The 21,160-nt window shown below is 35.6% G+C and overlaps 1 protein-coding gene across 8 annotated transcripts in view; it reads right to left on the bottom strand.

Moving 5' to 3' along the window:
* nav3 (neuron navigator 3) overlaps positions 1–21,160 on the bottom strand; it is a 544,841-nt gene that overhangs the window by 290,853 nt on the left and 232,828 nt on the right. For 7 of the 8 annotated variants that reach the window (XM_039761717.1, XM_039761722.1, XM_039761719.1 and 4 more), the window contains exons 5-6: positions 14,173–14,356; positions 247–315 (exon numbers count right to left, since the gene is read on the bottom strand). In XM_039761717.1, the coding sequence (XP_039617651.1) occupies positions 247–315; positions 14,173–14,356 (253 nt within the window). The remainder of the gene's footprint in view (positions 1–246; positions 316–14,172; positions 14,357–21,160) is intronic. The other variant, XM_039761721.1, reaches the window with a different exon arrangement.

Genomic DNA, 21,160 nt, shown 5'->3' with positions numbered 1-21,160 from the left:
TCTTTGGCGATATTGGAGCAAAACTGGAATACCCAGAGGAAAACCCATGCAGAAGAACATACAAACTAGGCACAAACAAGAAGCAGGTATTGGATTTGAAAGAAGGATTTTTGGACTTGGACAGAGCTAACACCATTGAAATATTTTTCATTGTTCAGTTTGGTTTTAATACTTTGTAAAATAAAACTGTAGAATACTTCTTACAATAAATATGATACTCAAATAAAAATTGACCACCAAACTTACCGAGTACTCTTTTTCTGACTCACTGCTATTCCACTGTGACTGGACTGAGTTGCATATCTGGCTGTCAGACTGCAGCAAAAAAGGAAAATTCAGTAAGAAAATCAAGCTGAATAGATTTATTGACCTTGCAGGTGCACATGTAGAATAATTTTGGATATAAAACATTTTTCTTTGTAACTTATATTATTGAAACAAGAACAGGGAGTACAGCTCCAAACTGTACAGGTTTCAGTTCCTCTGCTAGGATTCAGCTCTTCAGTTTTTTGTCACATTTTATTTATTTTATTTTTATCTGAGGGCATACCTAGTGTAGCGGTGTCATGTTTCGCTATATGAAGTGTACAAAACAAAAAATGAATAAAGAAAATTCTCATGTTTTTGAACTATGCGAACTCCTTCACAGGTTAGTTTTTTTTGCAAATGCTTATTTCCTTCAATATACATAAAATATATTGTACATATGCATATTGTGTTATTCTAGTGTGCTGTGCACAACTGGGGACAATCTCATAGCAATTACTGACACAAAAAATGCAAAGTCTTAATCAGAAAAGTTGAATTTTAAAAAACAACATGTAGCCACTCTGGGCCTTCCTAATAAAGGTCTTCTCTGCCTAGCTGCATATAGGAGTGGCCTGTTCACCTAGCCATGTTGTTGTACTATGCCCCAAGACCAAAACACTCCCTTTACCTCTCCTCCCTTTCCTACTCTATTGTCATTTTTCCTCATGTCAGACTCTACACTTGATGGAATACATGGGGCTTTAAGCTTCCTCTCAGGACCATTTCCTGTCTAGCCCTGGAACTACTTCCAGAGTTAGCAGACCAAATATGCCTGGTCTAACAGCTACTGGAGTTCTTAAATTCCTGAGGCTTCAATTAGTCTTTCAAGGGCAGACCTCCACAGCAGTAGCAGGGCAGCTGCTCTCCTAAACGGAAATGACAGAATTACATGTTATCCATTAAGTCTGAGCATCCTCCATCAGTCAAGATTGTTTGTATCTTTAAAGTTTCCTCCTTAACCTTCATTCACTAATCTTGGTGCCTCTGCTTGTGGTCCTTCTTGGGTTCCATAAATACTCATAAGGCATAGTGATCCTTGCTGAGGTCCATGTTTTCTCTCTAGCATTGCTACTTACACTTGTATCAGTAATGTTTGTATCCATCTTCTTGTCCTTGTCTTGTGTGTAACCGGGCCCGTTACTGCATATGCTTTTAACTGTTTAGCAACAGATATACATTTATGATCTTTGTCTATGTAATAATGGAGGAAAGTATGAAATTTAGTAGCTGAAACCCAAAATATGCTATAACTACAATAAAAAAGAGTTTTATTCATCTTTGATTATAACATTTGCCTTTATACTGAGTGGCAGAATGCATATTGAACTGGGTGACCACTGGAATTTAATACTGGAACAGTATTCAGCTGAGAAGTAGTTTTTAGTTTAATTGAATAGATGGAAAGGTAGCCTCAGCAATTCAAGAACCTGCAAGTAAATCAAAGTTATAAGGGTTCATTAAGGTTAGAAGTGCATAAATTGTGCAGTTTTCAGCAAACAGAATTGTGATTATTTGCTAACCACAAACAATATATTGTTGATTTAACATCAACCACTCACTAAGTAATGATGTTCATATTAAAGAATGTATTCTGAATGAATGATTGCTTGTAAAATTTGAAATATAGTGGCTGAAGTCTATTAGTCTTGATATGGCACTCTCCCAATGTTTCTGTTGTTCTAAGGTGTAAAATTCTGAATAGCTTTACTGTGCTGCAAATAGTACAGTGTTCAGGTTCACTGATGACATCAGAAAGATTGTCTTCTCAAAAACGACACTTTTGGGAGAGCTTTTCACCAGAACAGGAGGGAGAAGCGGAGGGTTCACTTAACTGAACCATAATATTTCATAAAAAAATATGATGAATCGCAAAGACCCAAGTACTGGTGCAGCTTTTCAATACTGTGTAAACAAAACCTCTGATATTTGAGGTCTCTAGTGGCTTACTTTGGCCATAAATGTTTACATACTGTAAAAAAGTCTTATTCAAGTGTTGACAAAAATAATCATTGAATATGAGCAGCACACATTACCCTTTTTATGCTTTAAAATTAACAGAAAATCAGAGGACACACTTGTACTTTTGAGTTTGTTAAAATGTTTTTCATTACAGTTATTACATATGCTTTACGGCAACACACTATATGAGGATTTTTGAAATTCAGAAGGTAGATTTCTGGCCATGAGTGTTATTTCTGCTAAAGGAAAAGGTACATTTTTAAAATAATGAAGATGACCGGGAGAATAGATTTCAAAAACTACAAACCAAAATCTCATAACTGAGAATCTGTTCATTCCAAGGCCAGGTTTATACTTCATGTAATGCGACGCATGCTCCAGTAGACGCTACTGCTACACAAGCACTGTACTGTTTATACTTGCGCATGTACTTTATGTAAATTTGGAAGATTCCACCAGGTGACAGTGTGAGATATCATCACAGTGAGAACAGGTTAAGCTTCGCTATGTTGCGAATTACCTGAAACACCCATTAAATTCCGAGGACACCTTTCCATCAATCCAGGGATGCACCCATTCCTGCAAGCATTGGGCACGAGACAGAAACAATCCCTGGATGGGGCATCAGCTCATCGCAAGGTGAACACAAGCACACAAATACACTAGCATCATTTTAGCGTCACCAAATCCCCAAAGCTTCATGTCTTTAGAAGGAAACCAGAGCACACTGTGGAAATCCACCAGGGAATCACACAAACTCCAGGCAGGGAACACCAGGGACATGACTCCCTGCAAGGCAGACCATGTCACCACAACATGTGTAATTATTATCAGTATTCATTACTTAAATGAAGCTAACGACTTATCTGCAAAATGTAACATACATACATGAAAGTGATATCAAGCATAAATCTAAGGATTCTAAATGTTCAGAGAGCTGGAATATCATAAAAGTATTGTGTTCTGTGTGGCCTTTGCTCCTGTCAGGTCAGGAGGAAGCCCCAGAAGCGCAAAGCGATTAACAATTGGGTCGATTTTAAGATGACGATTATGATGGTCTACTTTAATGATAAAGTAAACGACGAGGTTAAAGTGCACATTTCCAGATTATAGACGAAATATCCACTTTAATCACAAAATACACCTTTTCACCATTTCCTTAATTTTTTTCTATGTGGCTCAAATGTGCTTCTGCACATTCTGATGCTGTTGTGAAGGCACAAAAAAAAAAAAAAAAGCACAGACACCACATTGAACCATTTATCAAACATCGAAGCATGCACATCGATCCCAGAAGAATCCTCAAAGCAGCTTTTTGTCACATGTTAACATGTCAACATAAACAGTTCTGACTTGATCACACTAAGCCCCGACTTTTTGCTGGTACTGCAACTCGCGCCCGTGTCGCGTTAATTACTGAGGGCGTGCCTAGAGGACGTGTTCTGAGCATTAAGTATAAACGAGCCCTTACATTGATCCTAAATAGTAAGCCAAAAATCAGATAAAGGGTCTAAAACACTTACTATGAATCACGCAACAAAGTTTTTAGGTTTATCAGCAGACCTGGATGACTGTGAAGTGCACTGTGATGATATTTTATCCTATAACAGTGTTATACTGTATATCAGCACTGCATACCTCTGAGGGTTGTTGCATAGGAATGTCAAAGCTAATGATGTTCAAAATAGCCAGGCCCAAAAAACCAAACATTGTGTAGGAAAAAGATGTATTAGAAAACCATTTTCACTCAGAGCACTGATGCCAAAATTGTGTTCAACAACCCCAAAACCTGTTGCAAAAAAAAAACCCAAAAAAAAACCAAAGAGCTCAAGGAAATGAGAAATAATTTTAAGCAAACCCAAATTATAACAATGAGAAAAACTCCAAATATTTCTCAGAGAAAAGTTTCAATTTCAAGCGAGGAAAATACAACCTTCCAAGATTCTAGGAAATGACCTGAGATATAAGCAGTCACTTGGGGACTCATGTGTGGTGCATGGGAGATAAGTGGATTGCAGTTCTTGGGAACTGGTTCATGTGGACATACTGTATGCTTGTGGTGTTCACCCCATTATGTTTACCATCATATACAGAATACTGTGGAATGGTAATATTTCTTCCTAGCATTTCAATATAGCAACAGAGTATACAGAAGAAACACTGTGATCCTGATTTAGTCAATGAATTACAGCAAGGCTGCAGTCTGCTCAAAAGCCTGTCAGATGCAGAAAGTACAAACAAGTGATGTTTTTGAAAGAAAACCCCAGGAATGGATATGATTGCTAATCCATTGGACATTGATGTGGAAAAAGTAGAAAGTGGCTCATAGGCATGGTGGACGAAATGTCAATGATCCAAATATGCCCATGTGACTCAAGAAATTATCTGGTAGTGGCGTTTGCCTTCAATATTTTTATTTATTTATTTATTTTACATAAAAACCTCAAATCCATTCCCTCACAGTGCCTTGGCCTGGCAACACTTGGCACAAGGCCAGAAACAGCCCTGGACTGGAAGTTAGTCAATTGCAGGGTCAACTCCTACACACAAATCACACCGTATACAGGGGCAGTATGGAAATCCAAATCATCTTAACCAGCCTGTTCTTGGGTGTGTGGGAGGAAAAAAAAAAAAAAAATCAGAGAGCCTGAAGGAAAACCCATGCAGGAGAAAGTGTAAAAACTCTTTACAGCCTGCGAATGAGTACAAGTCTCAAACCCTGAACACGCCATCTGTTGCATTTCTGCCACCTTTTAAATCATACCAGTTATACTCTTTCAGGTTTGTTTAAATATTTTCAAAATAATATTAGTTTAGGGTATCACAAGGTGGCATTGCAGACTTATGTTTCCTTGCATTCTATTATCTGTCTGTAAAAATGTGAGAATTAGGCTATGTATGTCATTCTTTTCTGATATCACTTATATGTAACATATGTGGTCTGTTTTTTTAAAAATCAACACTTTTTTTTAAATGCCCATGATTCTCATCATGATATTTACAGATGATAATAATATAGCCATATAAATAAAATGTATTATTATTATTATTATTACTGTAGTATGCAGACCATTTAAAAAAATACCAAATCTTGATGAGATATTCAGACTACTAAGCTACTAGCTAATAAAAAAGAGCTTAGTAGACTGAATCATCCTTTCTCTTTTGTCAAACTTCTCACATATTTTTCTTTTTGGAAATTAAAACATTCATAGTGTAGTCATTGGTGCATGTTGGTGATATTAAAAGAGCAGGATAAGACCCAGCAATGCTACTAAGCAGATCTCATTTAAGTTGCATAGAGCAGAGGAAGAGGTGGGATCCAACTAATAATAGTTGTCGACTTCTGACAGTGGAGTGAAAGGTGACTTTATACACTTGTCCGGATTGCTTTAAAAGGCTATAGATAGCACAGTGGGCTATCCTTCTAACAGCATTAAGCCATTTCTGACTGAAACAAAGGTGAGAAAAGGAGGCATTGTGCAGGACTTTTCTTTCTTGACATACAGTTGTTAGGTTGTTCTTTTCAAAAGTTGTTCAATCAGAGATCAGAGACTAAGGTTTTCTGAGAAGAATGGGACGGAGCTTAAGAGCTATTTAAAGCCCTATTTTCACCAGATTTTGCGGTGGCCACCTGCTTCCCTTTAGCCCCATTTTCATTACATGCACATGAGGGACACAATTTAATTGTGCCACCTGGGCTTTTAAAGTGGACGCGCTTTCCACACTTTAAACGTTCATCCATTATTTATCCATTACCCTTCAAGCAATCCTATTTGAACATTTCATTACCGCGTATCACTGTGGAGTAATCTTCAAGCAACAAGTAGCAACAAATACCTAACAGAGAGTGTATGTATTAATTCAAAGTTTTGATTCGGATAATTACTAGTTTTGTTCCATTTTGTACTCAGCTGGTGATTCTCCTGGTGATGTTCATGTTTTATTCTAAATAAGTTTATTTTTGAATCATCGTTTTGTTTCTTGGATGTGCCAACTTTTGGGTGACAAGTGGCCACAATGTTGTTAGCTAAGCATTTCTGTTACTATCACATCATGTTAAATGGTGGCACACTACTCCTGGCATCCAATATTTGAGATTACAACACTAACCTCTTGCAGCAAAAGCTCCCCTATCTTGATCCTTTCAGTCAGAACCTTGCATGTTTTTTTTTTTAACTTCAATAAATAGTTCTAGGAGAATGGGAGTATAAGAGTTTGAGAGAGTATGCACTATGATGGACTGGTGCTTCATATTACAGTAGTAATAGGTGAAAAATGGATTGGGGACAATTGATTAAGGAATTTTAAAAGGCCAAGCAAAAGGAGAGTTGAAAAAACAGAAGAGGGCCGTCTTAACATATGGGCAAAATGGGCACTGGCCGGAGGCCCATTATGTTTCTGATGCCTATGCACATTTCTGTTTTGCTATCAAAACAGGGGCCCAAATGCACTACTTTGCCTGAGAGCCTATGATGCTGTTAAGACAACCCTGAGGATTGTAACAGAAAGACAACAAGAGCATGTGAGCAAAACCAAACATTACCGCCTAAATCAAAGTTAAAAAAAGAAAGAAAAAAATTTACATATGTCACTAAAATTCTTTTCACTAACTAGTTTCTATAACTCTTCTCAAAACCATTTTTTAATCCAATATCTTGGATACGGGACTATATGTCCATGATCTTATACTTGTTTTTCACAGGGATATCAAAATTCACAGTGGCAAATATGCCACTGTCAAAAACAAAATGGCTGTGACCATGAAACTGTGGAATAAAATAGCTTCATAGTAAAAAGATCAATAACAACAACTTAGAATAATGTGAATGTATAAAATAATGTAAATAATGTTAAGAAGTATTCAAACCCATAATGGCAATCAGGGGTTAGTTACTGTCGTGTGTCTAATGTCATTGGATTTGGCCCTGGATTCTGTTCATAGTCAGTTCAGCAATCTATCCATGAACTTCAGTGCCAGCTCTTCACTTACAGATATGAGTAGGTGTTAGTAACTATAAAACACGTCCTCTGTGTAAAAATGTATTATTAAGCTTTGTTAAAAAAACATAATTTATGTGCTCTTGTGAAACAACAAACAATTGTAATGCAGCTTTTTATTTTTATGAGAGTATGAACAGACTAAAGAAAAAATACCACAAAAAAAAATTTTCTTCATTTTCAATGAAGGCAAGCTCAGAACTTTAAATTAAAACATCTAGTCAACAAAACTTCAGTAGTCAAATAAATTGCATTTCTTCTCATTTTAGAGTCTAAAGGTATTGGATATTGTAAAGTTACTGAATACAGACTTCAGTCAAACAATCAATCACACAATCAGCCATTAGTTTTTTTTTTATATAATGTTATTAAGAGAATGCACATCATAAAGTGCCTTATACAGGAAACATGATTAGAACAATGTCAAGAATAAAAGCAGAAGTGAGACAATAAAGAAGAATAAACAGAACAATTAGAAGATATGCAGCAAAAGCAGATATCAGGAAAAGATTTTACTAAATGGAATGTATTTTGTGAAGAATTCTTTTGTTGTTATTTTGTTAGCCATGATGCTTTCAAGCAATTCAAAAGAATATAAAATTGCTAGAAACCTAGTTTTCCTCCGGGTACTCCGGTTTCCTCCCACAGTCCAAAGACATGCAAGTTAGGTGCATTGCCGATTCTAAATTGTCCCTAGTGTGTGCTTGGTGTGTGGGTGTGTGTGTACCCTGTGGTGGGCTGGCACCCTGCCCAGGATTTGTTCCTGCCTTGCGCCCTGTGTTGGTTGGGATTGGCTCCAGCTGACCCCCGTGACCCTGTGGTTAGGATATAAGAGATTGCATAATGGATGGATGGATAGAAACCTAGTTTCTAAAATCAAGGACAATATTCATCGGACAATGACAGCTTTGTGTACTGGACAGATAAAGGGGGACCTCCACCTTTCATGGGTAACACAATTTGTTGTTTTAGTTACATTTACTATTCTAAAGACTGATACCCATCATCTCTTTTGAGAGGCTTCACTATACTCATGAATTCCCAGTGGCATGTGGCTACATTCCTTTAGAAAATGTTTGAAATGTTTCTCTCCTTTTTCAATCAGTTTTAATGTCTGTAGCAGCATGTTTAACACCTGTCACTGGCTACAAAAGGAAACAAAAAATAAAAAAACACAATCTGAGTTATATAAAGAATGTAGCAGCTGCACTGGTTCCAGTAGAGGCATCCCATTCAGACTACAAATATGCTGAAGCTGTGTAAGTAAGGAGACACTCACATAATATGAAACCCAGAATGGAACTGTGCTATACAACCTCGCTAGGAATGGTGTGCAAGTGTTACATTTGTTTGGTAATGCCAGGCCATTAAACATGGTGGGACACATTTCTGTTTTCACATCTGCTGGCCACTCTGCATTACTGGTAACACACAGAGTATATCGATTACCTTTTTTGAAAACTGATTTAGAACTGCATTCAGATTAAAAAGTAGAATGATTGCATAAACTTGCATTAGATTAAAAATGGGTTGTTATTTTGTGTTAAACTGACAATTGAGGTCCTGAAAGAATAGCTGAAATTATACTTAAAACACATTTTCAAATTTATAGTTGCAGAATGCACATTGTCTAGTTTTTCCAAACTTAGTGAAATGTATTATTTCTTTTTGTATGTTCTTTTTTGCTCTGTGAAGCAATTCTGGGTGGATAATATATAAACATACAAGACGCTAGCCAAATACTAAGTGGACAGCATGTGTGAATAAAAGGTTTAGCTAAGTTAAAGTGGACTTGAGGAGAAACATTTATAGTTTTGTGCAGAAGAAACAAGTTATTTCCCAACTACTTTGTTTCAGTCAACTCTGTCTCACTGATTGCTCAAAATGAAAACATTTAAGAAGGAAGCAAACCTCATGTATGTGCTAAAATGCGGGAGTGAAAGGGCTTCAGATAGTGCTTCATGGAAACTAGATCAAACACTTCCATTTTTAACAGTGCTTAAGGTGGCATAGTGGTTAGAGTTCAAAAGCTGGCCTAGGCAGTGCACGACTGGACTTTGCATGTTCTTCTTATATCTGAAACACTTGTGGGTTAGATTAAATGACACCTCTAAACTGGCTCTTTATAAATGAGAGCTTGTATGTGAACTGTGCCCTGAGCTTTTTTCCAATCTTATTCCCGATGCTGTTGGGATGCACTCTGCCAAATGATGGATTGATGTACAGACTTTAGATATACTAAAATATTAAGTATTGTTGTTTCTTGTCCTATTGTGTGGATATAAACACAGGAAACTTCAGTTTCTGTATTACATCTTGTGTGAAGAAGGGGCCCGAGTTGCCTCGAAAGCTTGCATATTGTAATCTTTTTAGTTAGCCAATAAAAGGTGTCATTTTGCTTGGCTCTTCTCTAAAATTTTATGTGAAATGCTTTTTGGTACTGAATTCTCAAGCTGACCAGAATGATAACCCCTTTTGGAAAGGTTCAGTTCAATTCATTTTATTAAGTCCATCCTAAACAAAAACTGCACATTTAATATGAAAAAAAGAAATGCACCATAAACAAATTATGTTTGCAAAAATAAACAGGTAAACATTATTCAACTGTACTGCCAAACTAAATTCTATTCAGTTTAGTTGTCCAGAGGCAAATTTAAGTCTGAGATAGTAGGAAAAGAATCATAAAATGTGTAAATACTAAACACCACAGATGACTATTAAATTTTATTATAAAAGGTGTAATGCCAAAAAGCACAAGAGACGTACACTCGAATGTTTATTACTAAAATGCTCTTATTCTATTTGTCTCTTATTGACAAATATGCTCAGAAATGTTAAAGTAAAACACACAGAAGTTTCCAGGCAATGTAGTTCTACTCACTAATCCTGCTCTGGACAGTGCTGATGTATTGCATGTTGATTATCACATGCAAGTGAGAATTTCACTGTAGTCAGGAAATCTATTTATAAAAACAGACAACTGCTATATTGTAGTTACACATGCATGCGAATGAGTGATCGTATGTGTCAGAGATTTGTCTGCACTCCATTAGAGACACAAAGCTACTCCTAAAAGAGGGCAATTTAAAGAACGTTGCTTCTGTCTTAATGTAAATAGCTGGAGTATTTTTAAAACCATGAGTAGTCAGAATGAAATACATTATAATTATTTTTTATAGGCATGACTCAATTATTAAGTAATCTTAAAACTATCAAAGTACTTAAAATATGGGCATTCATTATATTCAGTTGCATTGCCAGTGCTATATTTTAAAATCATAATAACATGTTGATTTCTTTGTAAATGCTTGCTTCAGATGTTTCCATCAATGTATGCTTCTAAAAGGATTATTTTATTGTCCAAATTCTAAGGCAGGATTGACCCGTGTCTACAGCTCCTAACATGAAATACGTGTGTTGGAGACTGAATGAAAAGATTAAGGATGTGTGTTACTTGGACACAACTCTGACAAATACATTGTGGTTGCCTTACCCCGAAAGTGTAACCACATGTCTTGTACTAAAATTACACTAAGCACAAATCTCCCTCACAATCTCTGCCATTCTGGCTCCACTTGCTTGTAAAGTCTTTTAAGGTTCAACAGTCACACTTATTACCACATTTACATAAGAAAGTCTTATTAGTACCTTCTGAAAAAACAGCATGACATTCTATAACCTGGTTAATTCACTTCAGAGTCATGGGAGGCCAGAGTCTATTACAGTAGTGTCAAGAACAAGGTACGAATCAAACTTGGATGTGATGCAAGGTCATCACAGGGCCCACACACCCACAGTAAAACTCCCACAGTACCAGTTTAGAATTGCCAGTTAACTTAATGCACTTGTCTTTCTGATGTTGGAGAAAAATACCGCAGGAAAGCCTACACCAGCACAAGTAGAACACATTAACTCTGCAAAAGGAACTATGAAGCAGCAGCATAGATTCTTATCCCACCTTTGGGATGCCAGTGTGTGTGTGTTACCTTGTTGGGATATTGAAGCCTCATGCAAGACATGTCATTGCCAAGATGGGATAATATTGTAAGGAATATAGGATGAGGAACTAGCCTGATTAACCAGCCAGTCTTTTTAGGTAGAACATTGCTAATACCTTTGTATGCTGCTATATTACAAACTACTTCAGGACTGCCTGGGAATTTTAGTCTAGATGGACAATCCTGTGAGGTGAGGAAGCTGCAGCTTGTGGCAGCTCTGGCAAGATGGCCTCTGGACTTGGTCAGACTTTCGGTCTGTTATCGAAATGCTTAGAGTTCATATTACAGCGGCATAAGACCATTTTATGCCATGCATTAAAAAAAAGAGGCTTCTTACTTTTTTCTCGTGGAGTCTGAAGAAGAGTCACTACAACTCGATGGTTCCTCAGTCAGAACAAAGGTTGGTATGCTTTCTTCATAAAGAGGAGGTGTAGGAACTTTATATTAAATTAAGGATGACCCAATGTTAAATACTTTTTAACTGGTGTATTGATTACTTTGACTGTTTTGTTATGTCTTCATCTTGTCACCTTTGTTTTAATTATTAAAATACCTTATTTTCCCATTAGTACATATATTCTGAGTTTGGTGGGGGTGAACAGTGTTTATGTGACCTTCAGACATGATGATAATAACTGAAACTTTTGGTGTGAAACATTAGGGTCCTGTACTGTTTACCCAGAATGGAAAATAAATAAAAGTGACACTGTAGGATGGTGGAAGTCTGCTTTGAAGGCAGCTTCATTTATGTACTGTATGTCCTAAATAGAAGGGAGCTGTATACCAGCAGTATTCAGTACCATATTTATCACCCTCAGTAGTGCTTTGTAATCTTGAGCTGAGCAGCTGCCATACCAGAATGTTACATAATAAGTTGTGACTCATGAGTCGGTGTCTTGCACCCCAAAGACGAGGCCAAGTCTCAGTAAACAGGAACAGCAAGGTTATCTATTGTAGCGGGATCAACCATTCTACTATACACAGACACAGCAAACAGACAGGGTCGGGGCCAAGTCAGTGGCCAAGTTATCATGTTCTCTGCATCACCCATTGGGCAACTGGTACTTTACGCATGGCCACGGTCAGCTTGCAGTTGTTTATGTGGCACTATGAATCTGCGGTTGCCTTGGAGACAGATAAGCAACACTCAACAGACACGGCAGTCGTGTTTCTGCGTGTTATCCCATTGGGAGGGTCTCAAAAGAGGCAATCGAGCTGCTGTGTGTCTTCCCCTTGGGTAGGGTCTCAAAAGGGTTCAGAAATCTCACAAAGTGAATATGGACTGACTTTAGGAGGCAAAGATATTTGGTAATCATTATTGAAAGCATTAACTAACAAGATTTTATGTGTCCCCTTTAGATCATCAGTGATGGTGACAAGATAAAAGTGAATGCTGTTGACACTGTGTCACCAAAGCAAGTGGAAGTTGGTCTTTTCTTTCCAATGCCTATAACCAGCTCCTTGGTTTTACTGACATTAATAGAGTGTTATCTGTCTAGGCATCAACTGTATCAACAACTTGACCTTTATTCTATAAGTTGTCTCAACATTGTTGGGGACTTCAGTCTATTATGGTGGTGTCATCAGCAAACTGAATGATGGAGCTGGAACTCTGTCTACCCATACAATCTGAGGTGAACAAGGAGTACAGGAGTGGGCTTAATACAGTAACCTGTGAGATGCCTATGTTGAGGATCAGTGTGGAAGAAGTGATGTTGCCAATCTGCACATGCTGGGGTCAGCTAGTTAGGAAAGGTGAAAGTGGTGGAAGTAAATATAGTTATGTATCCTAGTAATGCTCAATATCCAAATGTACTTGTAATCATGTTATGGTATTAGTTGAAAACTCAATGTATGCTCCTGAGTTTCACTCGCCTCCTATGCATAATCCCCGGAATCTGTGTTAGGTGTTTAGATATTTGTTACTTACTCATTCATCACGAATATTAACTTATCTGTAATGATTTTCATGTGGGATGTGTAAACAAACTTATGTGCTTTGTCTTATTACATTGTTATTGTTCTCATTTATTATTACTTGTCGTGGTGATTATTGAACTGTATTTACCTGACATTGTAGCAATTTTATGTCAGTCTTCTTTCCAGTGTTATGGACTCAATTTGGTTGTAGGAGTGAGGATACATAGTTTTCAGTTTTAAATAATGACAGTTTTGTTTATTAATGAATTTACGAGTTTACTCTTTTTGTGTGTGTTAGATCTTCCCAATCACACTAAAACAGTTTGCATGCCTGATAGGTTTTCCTTAGAATTTAGGTGTCAATTAATTATATTCGAAAGAAATATTAAGGCGTTTAAATAATAGAATCAGGAAAGGTAAAGTCATAAAGAAAAGTAATGTTTAAGAATATAGTTTGTATAAAGTTTAACTTAGAAGTAAATAAACTGTAACTTAGAAGAGTAAATAGGAGCACTATAGTTACTACTACATATCAATCAGAACACAACAATGTGAAGTAATCACTATTAAAATAGTACTTTTTGCAAGTATTTCAGGATTTGAAAAAAAATCCACTATATTTATGAAGCCTTTAGTTCAGGAGTTATATCATTATAATTTAAGTAACTATACTGGTCTAGTTCAGGATATAAATTGTAGATTTGATTAGTCCAAGGATTTTTAATACTGACATCAGAAAATCGATGAACCTGCTAAACATCTTTTTTAAAAAAACAAATCAAATCACACAACACTACTGCTGTTGAGAAGTATCAATCTGTCACTTACCTAATGCCTTGGATATCTATTTATGGTTCTATATTCATCCAGATAATTCTGTTAATTAGTTCATTTGATTTTTCAGTCAAACCCAGTCCAGTTAACTAGTAAGAATATGCAATTCCTTCCACCATCACATTTCTTTACTACAAGGAAAAGAACCTACCTGGACTGCATTTCTTGTGACTTCTGTTGACTACTTGAACTTGCTCCCAAAGACTGTTGGGCAACCTGCTGCTGGAGCTCCACCAGAGACTGATAATACTGTTGTTGCTGCTGTTGCTGCTGTTTGTAACGGGACAAGCTGAAGAAAAGCCCCAAAATGGCTTTTAAATTCCCATTCCTTATTTCTGTCAAGATAACAAGAGAAAAAATTAATATATTTTCCACTAAAAATAATTCATCCGTAAGTATATCTCTGTAATAAGAACACATCCTTTTCTGCCCTCTACTTGAAATCCTCTGCCAGCAATCCTACTTAAGTATGTCATGGGCAAAATGAAAGTAAATTCTGAAAAGCAAAAGCTGATCTACAAAATTCCATGATTTAATGGTTTAAAGTTTACTTTTACTTACATTATTTTTTCCTGAAAAAAGTACCAGGAAAAGCCTCAGACTGTCAAATAGCCTGTTATTTGGTAACTGCATAGGCTGCAGTTATTCATTTTTAGGATTTCAATTTTTCATTACTGACAGGTATATATTATATGAAATATTATTAAGTAGTGGGCTTAAAGTATCCATCTGGAGGAATCGAGCCATTTTGACACATCACTATCTACCAATTTTGCCATTTGCATCCTGAGTGGAATGGTAAGCTATTGCCACCATTCAAAAAGAACAAATTAGCAATTTCATTGAAAAACATGGTTCAGTAAAGCCTGCAGTATTTTCTAATTTAAGAAGAAATCACATTTAGCACCCATTTTCTTGGTTTTTTTTTTCTGCAAATTTAAATTTTATTTAAGTTAAAGATGGAAAAGCTTTGCATCTCTTAACACATGGTAAAGTTAACACATTTATTCATAAAACTCTAACATTTCTGCATTAACCCACAAAAATGTAATTATTACTGCAAATTATTACTGTAGAATAGCTACTGTAAATGCACAAACTCTTTTTATGACACAGGACTGACCTGGCAATGCTGGAGGCATTTGGACAGTGAGAGGTGGCTTTCTGGCAACATTTGTGCACCATTATATTGCAATAAAGATTGTAGTACCTTTTACTTTTTTCAGGTATGATGTGGAAACAGCCCCCCACACCCCAAGTCATTTGTGAGTATATGGTAAAGCTAGGAATGTAGAATAATAACCTTCAAATTGTGACAGTTACATTTATAAACTCTGCTAGTCAACTACATTAAGTAATGCAGTTTGACAGTATGTATAAGAAGATACAGAGTCAGAAGATATAGAGTCATGTCTGTGTTCATTGATAGGCCAGCACAGGGGTGCTAGACAGTGGCTGGGAAGTACAAATGGGCTCTTTTGAATTTCCTTAAAACCTTAGTAATTTCTTTTGTTTAGGAAAATATGTATATATTCTTCTAGTCATTATATTTTGTTAACCGATCACAGAGATGTTGTGTGCACAGATGAGTTGGCAGAGGGGCAAACATGATCTCAACATAACTACATTCTTTCTAAAAGAAATACACTTAAAAACATACATGACCTTCCTTCAAGACAAGCAACAAAATGATTTTTATTAAATATTTTTTTTTTATTAATATAACCTTAAATTTAACCAATGCAATCAATTTCTGTTTTACAGTTTATTTATCATGGGTATCAAGGTAAACTTCTGGAACCTGCATTCTAGGTTTGAATCTTGCATCCAGTCATGGTGTATATGGACTCTGTTTCTCCTTATATAATGACAGGGATTGGGAATGTATGAACATAAATTTATTTTGATAATTTTGATTTATGATGTAGATACTTACATGTATATTTACAAATACAATCTGGTAAAAGTAAGAACAAGTAAGAACTCGAAGCCTGTACTAAACTTGGTAACACTCATAAAACAGTCATTCTACAGAAACAACTAATTTTATAAATCAATCGTTTTTGTTCATTCCATACTGACAGACTAGTTCAAATAGAGCATCATTAGTTAGCTTGATCGTCAATCATGAAAAAAGCTGAAGGTTGAATCAAAAATCAGACAGACAGACAGACAGACAGACAGACAGACAGACAGACAGACAGACAGACAGACAGACAGACAGACAGATAGATAGATAGATAGATAGATAGATAGATAGATAGATAGATAGATAGATAGATAGGATACTTTATTAATCCCAAGGGGAAATTCACACAAAAAAAAACAAAAAACACGGAGCTGCTGGAAAGTCTGCCGCTCCCGGCAGCGCCTGAGTCAATATATATTCACTTTTATACGAGTACTATCAATTAATAGATAACCTGCATTCATAAATAAGTGATGAGTACTCTAAGGGAATGTGTTACAGTAAATTCCTCAAAAAAATAAATCAAAAGAGGACAGTTAGTGAGAAGAAGGTATGAGCATTTAATGAAGTGTCACAAACAAAAATGAGAATACCTAACACAGCAGGGTTTCATAGCCTCATTTTTATACATCAATTGTGTCTTTTGGGCTTTATTCTAAACAAATCTTCAGAGATCCATCTCTCTTTTAAATTAAAATATAGCTTTCCTCTTGTGAAGTCTGTATTTACAAACAAACAATCAACCACAGAGGAGATTGTTACTATCTGGCTCTTAAGAAAACTGCAACAATGTGTTATCAATTAGTTAACATGAGAACATTTTTCTGTAACTTTTGATGATATCCATTCTCATTCAAATGTGTAGAGAATGGTTTGCACATATTGCTACAAAACACTGGGACTACATAAAGGTCCAATATGATTGGGATGAAGAACAACTGTAATTGCAAAGAAGTGAACTTCAAGGTTGCTTTGGTATATTAAGACCAAAATAATTTAATGATATTGAATGAGGGGTCCAGAGTGGGAAGTACACCCAGGTTGTCTGGTGAAGCAACATGAGTCACTTCTTTTATCTGGATTTTCTCTGCAATTATGATAAGAAAACCAACCCTACTTTTTATCCAAAATAAACTATGGAATAAAAATAAGATATGCAACTTCCCCTTAGACAGATTGCTGAAGCTACCATTAGATGAACTTTATATGTCATTTTGAAGGACATTGGCAAGCTGTTTACTGGAAATAGGATCATGCACTTGGTATAGCCAAATGTAGTATTGGATTTTTGTATACAGCTTTCAGGTGCTGAAAAGTTGCATTACATTTTAATTTCTCATAAATATCAGTGCAGCTACACTGTAGGAATAATAAAGATACAATATAAAATAATCAAATATTTGCCAGTGTCACATTAATAATTAAAGGCACTGTGAATCCTGCTTCTTGGAAACCAATGTTTGGTCAGTGAAGAAGTAACAAAGCAATTACAATACAATGGTGTTTAAATTTTAAATGTATTTTGCATTGGGTTATAAATGCAAGTGCTTGAAAGTCACTGAAAAAAATAAGAAAATAATGATGACTAATAATATACAGTACCCGTAAATGATTTTATAAAATTTTATAAATATAAAATATTCACTTAACGATTACCTAAAGTATATAGAAACACTGCTGTGTAAGTTAATATGCTGAACAAAATGCAAAAGGTTCATGCTTCAGTAGCTCACATTGCTAACTTTTCTAAAATGCTAAAAAGCAGGTACTATTTGTTGATTCCAGCATATTCAACTGCAATAAATGGGTGCAGACGAAAAGCATTTTAATAATCTGAAATCATCCTACCAAATTACGTTTTCATGGCCAAAAAAATTTGAAAACCTAGAAGTTTGCATTAAGCAAAACACCTCACAAGAAGAGCCAATTATAAATAGAAAACCAGTGTAACTGATACATTGTCAAAATGTCTCTTTTTTATGTATTCAAGGGAAACCTGATTAATACAAAGTTCTTTAAAAAATATCTAAAGAACAGTTCCTTACAACACAGCATGAATTCTTCTTAAAACAATACAAAGAGCAGAAAGTGTATAATTTTCCTCCTTTTGTTATCTTTCTTCTCACATGAACAGGAGAATTTAAAAACATATCCTACATGTTTATGATGCATGTATAGCATGTTTTATGTTAATTATTCTTAAAAGCACATGCACATACCTATTGCATGAATACATAATTTATTATACCCAACCAGTAGTACAACTGTATTCACGTGTTTTAATAACATCGCTTTGAAATTATTTTTGTACGTCTGGATTTGTGCTCATGTCCAGAGTAGTTTTTGTAAGTTAAACCCATTTTTTAAAATGTCACATACACTAATGCTCTTAAAACAGTTACCATTTCTGAGTTAATTAATTCCAAGTTAGCTGAAGTTATAGGAGAAAAAGTATGAAAACTTGGCCAAACACATTGATTTAATTATTTGTTTACAGGCTTGGTTAGCCGTTAATTAAAAATTTGGCCTTGTGTTAGAGTTTGTGCGAGTGGGCCCTGCAATTGTGTGGTTGTTTTTGCCTTGTGCAAGATAATACCTGGATAGATTCCAGGCCCCCCCACAACCCTGAGTTTGATTACGTGGTTACTTCAACTGTATGAATGTATGCATATCGGAAAAGACCATAGGAGCCAAAATAACTACACAATCTCTATTCATGTAACATTTTCAAACACAGGCAGAGTCAAATTATCTTGGTGTCAATGTGTTACAGTCAGTATTTCTGTGAATTTAGAATTCTGTGTGAAACATTGTTTTCCAACATGTGTTGAATTTATTGTTTACTGTATTCAATTAAAGCCTTCACACCCTTTCTGAAATAAAACATCTGAAATCTAATTCCTTATTTTATAACTTTTACAGCAACATTTCAGTTATGGTTCCTTGTTGGGCTGGCATAGTATCATACTGCTGCCCACTGAGCCTGAGTGACCTGAACTTCTTGGTCCATCCACTGTCTGAATGGAATCTACATGTTCTTCTATGTCTATGTGGACTTTCCTTAGGTATACACAGACATACAGCACAAGTTAGACTGAATGGCACCTTTAAATAGGCCCTGTCATGAACATGCATATGGTGAAGGACTATTAAGATGTTATTTTCATTTGACTTCATAATTCAGCATCTGAAGTTCCCTTTCCTGCTGTAACAGTGTGATCAGAGTTAGTTATTCAGTTATTATTTCAAGTGGCAAAGACTGGTTTTCTGGTTTAGCAGTTTGGAGCTTCCGACCAATGCTAAGGTTGCTAAAAGGAAATGTTTAATTATAATCAATAGTGGTGTGTGTTTGATGACGGCAACAGTGTGCGAAGGATAGAGATTAAAAAATAAAAAATTGCATAGAAAGTGTGGTAGCACATTTTTTACTGCCAGTCATTGACTATGTAATTACTTGAACATTTAACAGGATTACTAGATGCATTTTTTCTATTTTTCAGTATAATCTCCATCAACCTCAGGCCCCTTCTTGTTCCAGCCTGTATCTTTGACTTAATTCTTTACTTCTTCAGTATCATCAACATTACTCAAAAACCTATTCCCATAGGTGGTATCCTTAAGGGTTCCAATGAAATAAAAATTTGAAGGAGCAAGATCTAGGCTGTAGGGTAGATGGAGAACACTTCACCTAAGTTTTGATTGCTTCCTTTGTTTACAAACTCAGCTTCAATCATGTTCAGTCATGCATTGAAGGAGAATTTCACCAATATTTTGTGCGGATGAACTTTCTTTATACACTTCTGTAACTTCAAGAGTATAAATGTGTGGATTTTTAATAGTTTCACTAAATGACATAATGTCTACCAAAATCATTATCTTCTGCATCCCAAACAGCAGCTGCTGTGACTGTCTTTTGGTTTCTAGTTCAATGAGAGGGTTCAGTGATTCATACATTGTGATGATTTGTCTGAAAAAGTTTTCAGACTCAGATCTAAACACCTCTCTTTTTGCATAGTTTTGTCATCAATGATTAAGATTAGTTACACTCATCATGCACGCACTTTTTGAATATCTTGAGACAAGTGGAGCAATTTCGGAATAACCACAAAAAAGGTTGCAGACATTTGGAAAGAAGCATAAAAAGTGTTGAAAACATTTCTTAGCAAGCCAAATACATTTTACATATGGCAATGGTACATTTTATTTATATAGCGCCTTTCCCATGCTCAAAGCACTTCACAGGAGTCTCAGAAACAATAGCAGAGTATATGTAACATTGGATACAATTATCCTCATAAAACACTAAGAACAGTTAAATACAGGATATACACAGCATTAAATAAAATAAAAGACAAGCAAAGCAAAGCAAAATAGTAAATACTAGAAGAAAACTCTAAACAAATATTATTTGTGATATAAACACACAAATATGTACAATAACAAAGTGATATACAGGTATATATATATATATATATATATATATATATATATATATATAATATTATAATATATATATTATATTATGGCCATGGCATGATTCTTGGTGCCAGACATGATTGCTAACTGCTGATCTCTTGGAATTTTCATGCACAACAGTCTTTAGAGTTGGGATGAGCAATATCAGTTTTGCAGGGCCACAGTGGCAACGGGTTTTTGTTCCAACCCAATTTCTTAACTTATTACTGAAGTAACATTTTTATGCTTCATTTTGTTAAGATTTCACATCCTTAGTTGCCTTTTATAGTCAAATAGCTGCACTCATTGGTTTTAATGGCCTCTTTTATTAGCAATAAGATGCAAATGACAAGAGAATCATCAGTTCTCCATCTAACTCATTTTCATTTACACTTGTATGTGTTCATTGCATACTGTTTGGTTTTATAAAATATTTAGAAGTGAACTGAAGTGAGAATTACCCATCCACTTTTAAAACACAAGAAGTGACCTGATGATCTAGAGCTAAAACACTAACAAGCATGTACAATTAAATGAGATCCATTATTGGCAACAGTTTATTAAACAGGATTGGAACAAAAACCTGTAGACTCTACAGCCCTCCAGAACTGACAACTGATCATTCTGGCTCTAGAGATTACTCAGACTATCGTGAAAAATATAACACATCCAGTGAGCAGCAGTTCTGTGGACAGCAAGGTCTTGTTGATGAGAG

The sequence above is a fragment of the Polypterus senegalus genome, chromosome 8 (genome assembly GCF_016835505.1).
Source record: "Polypterus senegalus isolate Bchr_013 chromosome 8, ASM1683550v1, whole genome shotgun sequence".
Lineage (NCBI taxonomy): Eukaryota > Metazoa > Chordata > Cladistia > Polypteriformes > Polypteridae > Polypterus > Polypterus senegalus.
The sequence above is the reverse complement of the archived record's forward strand: the minus strand, read 5'-3'. Positions and strand labels throughout refer to the sequence as shown.